The sequence below is a fragment of the Brachyistius frenatus genome, unplaced genomic scaffold (assembly GCF_029030835.1).
Source record: "Brachyistius frenatus isolate BFR_SWC_R1_liver_20210118 unplaced genomic scaffold, ASM2903083v1 Contig_7, whole genome shotgun sequence".
Taxonomy (NCBI): Eukaryota; Metazoa; Chordata; class Actinopteri; family Embiotocidae; genus Brachyistius; species Brachyistius frenatus.
Genome location: NW_027210606.1, coordinates 195,682 through 203,671, shown reverse-complemented (window position 1 = coordinate 203,671; position 7,990 = coordinate 195,682). Strand labels below are relative to the sequence as shown.

Below are 7,990 nucleotides of genomic sequence, written 5' to 3'. Positions count from 1 at the left end.
ATAACTACAAAGTGTTGTTCAGTTGGACAGCTCTCAGTTTTTCAATGGCTCCACCTGATCTTTTACACCTGTTCTTATCGGCTCTGCACAACACATTGTTACAAGTAAGATCATGTTCATGTTCACTGTTCGATTGGTCACTCCAAGTGTTGACAGGAAAAGTGCTGACAGGGAATCTGGACCCATCAGGGAATTTTCCCTGTCAGCGTGGGGATCTTAACAAGTAACCTTTGCGTTTGTTAACCTGCTATTTGAAGTCGTGGTGGGATTTGTCGTGTGGTCATGTGTGGTGATAATCCTCACCCATCTGGCCCCTTCTGTAACCTGGCAGAAACAATCAAGGTATTTGCAAACATGATCACACGCAGCTGCTGTTCATTTGAATTCACAGCTCTGCTCTCCCATCAGACAGTTGATGTTCCTCCACCAGGTCTCTGAGAGGCTCTTGATCTTATCAGGAGTCTTCTTCGTTAGAGTCAACCTCTGCTGCTGGACGCTGTCACTGTCTATGTGCTGGATGCTGGCCAAGATGGCTGAATCAAAAGTGTCCTTCAGGTTCTTCTGGGTCAATGCCGAGCACTCTGCAAAACTCACTGCCCTGAGCTCCTGAGCAAGCTGCTGACCTTCCTCAGTACCAACCGGCCGCTCCTGGTTTTGTGCCAGGTGGATCAGTACCTGGACGTCCTCCCTCAGGTCCAGCTGGGTGCCAACCAGGACCAAGGGTGCGCCGGGACAGTGCTGAAGGATCTCAGGAACCCATTTGTTGGTCAGGTTACGGAAAGAGCAGGGACGCACCACGCTGTAGCAGAGAAGGAAGACATCAGCGTTCTTGTAGCATAACGGCCGGAGGCGTTCCAACTCGTCCTGCGAGAATAATGAAACAGTGAAAGTCAGGTTAGAATCAACTCAGTTACTTCGCAGGATGAGGGTGGAGTTATTCTGTCTTTTTAATTTGCAACTAATCCCATAAAAAAAGGATAACATTGTTAGTCTGTTTCTCAATACTTCCCGACCTCCTGTTTGTGGTTCTCAGCTTCAAATCCATTCATTCTCACTGGCGATGTACATCTTTGCTTATAGCTCACAAATATGTAGTTATGTTTTGGTTTTTTAAAGAAACTCCGTAATTTTGTAAAACAGGTTGTCACTTGTTTTTAACAGGCATTGCTCAAGCAGAAGAAAATAGTACATTTGTTCAGGATTATTTTCTGTTTCAGCTTTGTCCACACTTCTTCATTTGGCACCACAATGGAGGCAAGATGTGTCACTCATTGATTTGAATAGTACTGAACAACAACAGAGCTGCATGGCACCTAGGAATAAAATACAGTATATACATAGATAATACATATTAGAGGGATAAAGATCTGTTAACAGTAAAATAAATTGAGAATATTTGCCAGCCTTATCTTATCCTAGATCATCGCCTGATCTCCACACCACTCTGACATCTATCCGGTTGTCTTCATTTTGACATATGAAATAAAGGTTTTATACATGTGACAACGGCATTCGTGGTCTAATGTTAATGTAGTTCCCAAAATTCTCCCTTCACCCACTGACATCTGGTCATGCTAATAGTTGGTTTAAATAGTTTCTGAGATTTCTGAGTGGGTCACAATTAAAAATATCAGTGGGGAGATCCATTCATAGTCATAGTTTGTGGATCACTGTTTTTGGAAAAGGGTCTCATAATTTGGATGAACCAATCCTTTATCTTGACCTCCTCCAACAGACTGATTGTTGATTTTGTCCCATAAGTTTATTATTAGAGTATAAAAAAGGCTGCTGTACAGAAAGTTCTAAAGTCTTCTCCTTTAGCTAGGATGCTGGAGGAAATTTGTCTTCTTTTATTGCAAAGACCCCCACTCAACCAAAAGAGGGCGATGGAGCATATAGATGGAGCGAAACGCGTGAAATACAAACGAACTTTATTCCTGCAGGGGGCGATACAGTCTATGGGGGTTGCAGGGATGTTCGGGACTGGAGGGCAAGTTCAAACTCAAGGGGTCCTAAAGGAGCCAACACAAACATGGGAAGAGCTGCTAACTTTGGAATGACTGACAACTAGGCCTATCCTACTTCCTGATCAGTGATGACTTACATTAATTGATCCATCAACCAGCCCCCATTTCTATCACGGCAGTGTGAGGAAGAAAGGAGTGAGGTTGAAATAATATCTCAGTGGTTATACTTCCATAAAGTCACTGTGCCTACAGCATATACATGTTATACAGCCGGTACATGTTAAGGTATGTTAATTAAAATAGATTAAATATAAAAAGGTGCTTCTCACCTGTCCAGCCATGTCACAGAGCTGCAGTCTCACCGGTTTTCCGTCAACCACAACCATCCCTGAGAAGATCAGCTTATGTTAAATTGTTTCTGTAGCGATCGCTTCATCTATAGTCTCTCAGTGAGATAAAGGAGTCTACATGGGCACAATCGACAAACTGTAAAACTTAGCTCGGGTCGGAAACTCAGCCTATAAAACACATAGCCTACTGTAAGCCACATTTCTCCCTCCTTGTGAGAATATTTCTTTTTTTTTGTTCTTAATTTTTTTTGCGAAATCAGCAACATTGTTATCAAAGGTTACCGGTAAAGTTGTCAAACGCTGTCGGTACATATTCTGTCGGGTATCCGTTGGTGGTGTAGCTGACAATGAGACTGGTCTTGCCCACCGCGCCGTCTCCCACCAGGACGCAGTTGACCTTGCGCTCAGGTGCGGAGCCAGACCGCCGGCGCTTCACGCTCAGAGGAAAGTCCCGGTTCTTTAAACGCCGAGGTTGGGCCTGGGGACAGTCTCCTCCGCACACCAGGTCCGACACACGGCGGGACTTCTGTTTCCCAACATCCTGAGGAAGCATGGCTCGGCCTGTGGACAGGAAAGGATTTGGTTTCTAGGTTTTTCTGACGGCTTAGATTTGTTGCTGACTCCTTGCTCGCTCCATCGTCTTGACGGCTGATGTTTGTGTTGTCAACTGAACATCTAAAGCGCAAAAGAGCATTCAGGCGAGTTTTACGTGAACCGTGGCAGAGATTTCTCTGCTCAGCAGACGCTCCTGATTGGCATTTTCGCTACATCTGCTGCGGTCGAGCCTCCTAAGAGGCTTATTACCGAGCAGGGCACCATATGAAGCTCCAGAGCTTTCCAAGTGAAATGAACTAAGCTTAATAAAAACCTTTATCCCAAAGAGTAAATATATACAATATGGCTCCCTCTTCAGTCAAATAAAAAGAGGAAATAAAATCTTAAATCTTCATATTTTGACATTTTTGAACCTCTTTCTGCAACAGGAGCGAGACAATAAATGAATATATTTTGTATTTGTTTTTTGAATATTTCAGACACCCATGAAAATAAAAGGGTTGGTTTTCAAATGATTAGACCATACAAAATCTCTCCAGCATCCTCAGACAAAATCTGCCCACTCTAATGAATAAATTTGGATAATAGGATACTAAAAAAAAACGGTCAATAATGACAGTCACAAATAAATATTTTTGTTTGTTTTTGTTTATTTTTCCTCAGTGTTTCTACCCTTTCTTATCAATTTAATCAAACAACCCCAAATTTTACTTCTACCAGGCTGCTCGCAGGAAAATATTGAGAAGAGTGGAAGTGTTGTGACGCCCCCTCGTGGTGGAATTGTCAGCTGTAGCGACTGAAGGAGCAAAACTGGAGGCAACACATGAATCATGATTTCTCATGAAAACATAACAGCATAAAAGCATTTTGCTTCTACACATAAACGGAAAGGGTTAGGAAGCCTGAAGCTGAGAACAGGTTAAAGCATTAAAACAGGAGAGAGGGGGCTGCAGTGAATACAGAGGATGGAAAAAAAACAGGAAATAATCACCTACATTTTGTTTTTGTTATTCTCATTAAGCAAGAAATTCCTCAGGCACATTAACAAAATACAGATTCATAGTCCTGCGGCAAGCAGCTTGACACATCCATCATATCTATCCAGTGGCCGAGACACATTTCCCTTTTATATAAGGAATTTATTTGAATAATTATATGACATGAAATATGATATATACTCTGATCATTTACATAAAATATCTTTATTTATTTTTGGTTTTGCCATTTTTTGAATAGTTTTCTTCTTTATCTGTTCAGGTAGGAACCTTAACTACTGAAGATTAGGATTGATTCTCCATGTTATATCAGAGTTACAGGAGCCTAATAAAGTAATGAAACTTATGTTCTTCTGTAATGACAGACGAGGTTAGCAAAAAGCATCACAAAGCCCAGCCGGTGCCTTTGTGTGAAGTGTGTCACTTCTCCCAGAGGCTGTGTGCATTTGTGTGGTGTGTGTGCATTTGTGTGTGTTTGTGTGTGCTGATGTGCGTGTGTGGGAGGCAGAATGTGTTGCCATGCATTAAACAGCACCAAAAACACCACTGAGTGGGAGCAAGGCACCACCTTTACTCCATGGAGTGTGTCTATGATGATTTGCTTCATGGAACTGTCAGTCCACCCAAATGGATAAAAGGAATGGTCACACAAAGTTTTGGTAGAAACGGATTTAGTATTAGTTAGATTTAGTGTTTAGATTTAGTATCCCACTGAATATTCCCTTACTTCATCGCACTAATTTCTACCTGAAACCTACATTTAAATATGACTGAAGCACGTTGATGTCAGACATGTAAGTCTACAAGATGGAAAAGGAAGTGAAAAGGTTGTTTTTCTGTGTTGTCTCTTTTCTATTACTAAATATTTTATTTAGGTAAGACACAAAATTTCCATTTTTTTATTCTCTATTTTTTGAAAAAGTTTTGATCACATATCCTTCATAGCCTTATAACATTTTATTCCAAAAAACATTGTGAAAATTGATTTTTTTTTTTTTTTTTGTATGCATGTTGACAGTATTTTCTGATTTATGGCGTGATAAAAAGATAAAAAGAAATTTCCCTCTGTAAAAACCTTTGACTCTAACATGTCAGCAAAAATTAAACAAGAAATTTGAATCCGGCTTCATCCAATGTTCAGACTTCTATTCCAGAAATGTGTACAAGTTAGCACATATTTAATAGATAACGCCCATTTGTATGTTATAACATAACATTTCAGAAAACGTGTTATTCAAAAAGTAACCATCTTAATATTGATAATCAACTGGGGAGGTTTTCTTGTCACATCTATTACCTATACTCCTCTGTCATGCACTTATGCACTCATGCACTTGTCATGCATTTATTTTTCTCTTGAGTGTTTTGTGTGTCCGATCCTGCATAATAAAATGCAATACATGAATAACTCTTAATAAGCATAAATTATTTACACATCAATCTGTTCCACGCACTTGTTTGTACTTCTAGTGAACACATGGACTCTCATCTCACGAGGACGCTCTATGACATATTGCACTACCTAAAAGTACAGTAGGTACTTCTAACCTTCAACTTTAAACCATGTCTTTATCCAAACACCCCATTAAAGAAATGTTAGCAAAATATGCCCTGGGTTTACAAAATTGTTATGCCTCTGAAAGACGAAAACTAAAGTTTTGAAGACAGACGTAAAAGAGTGAACTGTCCCACGTCTCCTTGACGGCTAAAAATAACTTTAACCAGGCGCTGACATCACTGCTTAACAGGATTAACAAAGAGTCAGTGAAAATTTAGCAGAGATCTACCGGCTCTGTGAATGGAGACATCGGGTTGCTCCAGAAGTTGGCACAGCACCACAAACCCATAAACCCTGTACACACACACGCACGCACGCACGCACGCACGCACGCACGCACGCACGCACACACACACACACACACACACACACACACACACACACACACACAACATACAAAGCTGCTATTCTACTCATGTACAAACAGCCCCCTCCCTGCCATCCGCCAACATCTGATAAACCAGACACCTAATCAGAATCTTTGGGGACCCCGGGCCTCCTTTTGGAGCATGCAGACCAGGCAAATACATTAACTCAATTTGGAGTTTGGGATTAAGCCCCCCCCCCCCCCCCCCTTTAACACACACACACATAGATACAAAACCACAAACATACACACACCTCCTCGTCCTCCTCTTTTTCCTTGCTCTGCCTTTCCTCTGGCCCTCATCTCTCTTTTTGATGGGATCAGCTGAGCGCTTCATTCTCTTCTTCTTCTTCCCCTGCACCCTCTCTCCGTCTCCCTCTCTGTCACTCTCCCTCTCTCTCTCCCTGGGGGGACCGGGGTGCTCGGACTCTATAGTTATGGGCCGGGGCCATCTGTCACCGTGCGCATTCACGCAGCCACCAGAAGGCCACAACATGTGCAGATTTAAATGGAGAACCCAACTTTCCCAGGACACACAGGCCTGACCCCGGCAGCCGCAGCAACCCCCCCTCCTCCTCCCTCCCATCACCCCGTGCCTCTCCCCTCCTCCTCCTTTTCTCTCCTCCATCCCACGACCATCACCACCAACCAGCATCTCTAAAGCCCAGACCCACCCACCTGCCACACCCTCCTCCTCCACCAACACCACCAAGAAATACTGTCTGCATGTGAATCAGTGAATTACAACCCCCCTGAAAACCTCATGGACCAATCACCCCCCCCCCCCTCCCCTCCAACCCCCAACACACCCCAATAAGTGTTTGTGTGTGTGTGTATGGCTATGGCTGAGCAGCATGCACGAACACCGTCTTTAAACACAATGATGGATTTCCAACTTACGAAGCAGCTGATGGTGAAGGGGGGTGGGGGGTGCAGGAGGGGGGTTGAGGGTGGGGGAAGAAGGGGATGGGGAGACAGCCCTTGGTGGATGTGTGAGAAAGAGAGAGATCAGCTGATTGGTAAAACTGATTGTGAAGGAGAGAGAGAAAGGATGGAGGAGAGTGCATGTGTGTTGCAGTGAGCAGCGTGTGTTGTGGTTTTTGTGGATGTGAGAAGGGGTGGTGGGTGAGGGGGTGGGAGGGTAACAGGATTGGTCTTGTCTGTGGGACCCACGGCGAGGACAATGGCAGCGGCGGGGGTGGGGTGAGTGTCACACGCTTTTGCTTTGTGGCTCGGTCAACAGGCGTGTGCCACGGGTGTCGTCTCGCCTCCCCTCGCCTGCTGTCCGACTCCGGAGAAGGACCGGCGACCATGAGAACCGGGGCCCCGGGCCCTTTAATGAGAGGCGTGCTGTTTCTTATCAAAGATGGACAAGCCATCATTACAATCATCATTAGAAGCTGCACAATGGAGCATGCCTCCCTTAGCTATGGATGGGAAAATCCTCGAGGTGAGGCGGTGACGGCAGCAGTGGGGGGATGAAATAAAAAAAATTTAAAAAAAGAGCACAAAAAAAAGTCTTTGAATGTGTCAATTTAGTGGATCTGCAACAGTTCTGTCTGGTGACACAGCACGGCTCATCGGGTGCAACTGCAACACTTTTGATTCAGATGAACACAGTGATCTTTCAAAAAGACTGATTCTTTACATTGAGTGATATGAAACAGGGAAGCCTTTTGTGTTTCTATTCCTGAGGTGTCTCTTTTTAGGCGTTAGCTACTCATCATTTAAAGAATATATCAAGAGTTGGAGGCTTCTTGTCTAAAACTGATTTAGAAAAATGTATACATGCATTTATTTTTGTGTTGGTTTGACTATTTCAATGCCTACCGAAACGACTGCAGGCAAACGACAGATAATCAAAAATGCAGCTGCCAGAGTATAAACAAGATAGACTGAATTCAGTTACACCATTTTCAGATCCCTACATTGGCTAGCGCTACGTTTTCAGAATTGACCACAAAATTTTACTCTAAAACATTAAATACTTCTGTGACCGACTCACTATGAACTTATTAGGACACGAAGTTCTTATAGACCCTTTATTCAGTACTTTTAGAACCCTTTTGAAAGCAGTTAGAGCTTTGAGTCTTTTTGGGTAAGTCCCTAATAGCTTGGCCCACCTGGATTGGATCAGTCCCATCCTTCCAGCCAGATCTTGTCGAGCTTCATATAATTGGAAATGTCTAGGTTTGTCC

At 43.2% G+C, this 7,990-nt stretch overlaps 1 protein-coding gene across 1 annotated transcript; it reads right to left on the bottom strand.

Annotated features, from left to right (window-relative positions):
* Nucleotides 1–315: 315 nt before the first annotated feature.
* Nucleotides 316–6,520, bottom strand: LOC138615623 (rho-related GTP-binding protein RhoU-like). Its single transcript, XM_069689374.1, has 4 exons — nt 6,512–6,520; nt 2,600–2,714; nt 2,297–2,355; nt 316–864 (listed from the first exon to the last, which is right to left on the bottom strand). The coding sequence occupies exons 1-4, from the start codon at nt 6,518–6,520 to the stop codon at nt 376–378; spliced, it is 672 nt and encodes a 223-aa protein (XP_069545475.1). The 3' UTR covers nt 316–375.
* Between the last annotated feature and the right edge of the window lie 1,470 nt (nt 6,521–7,990).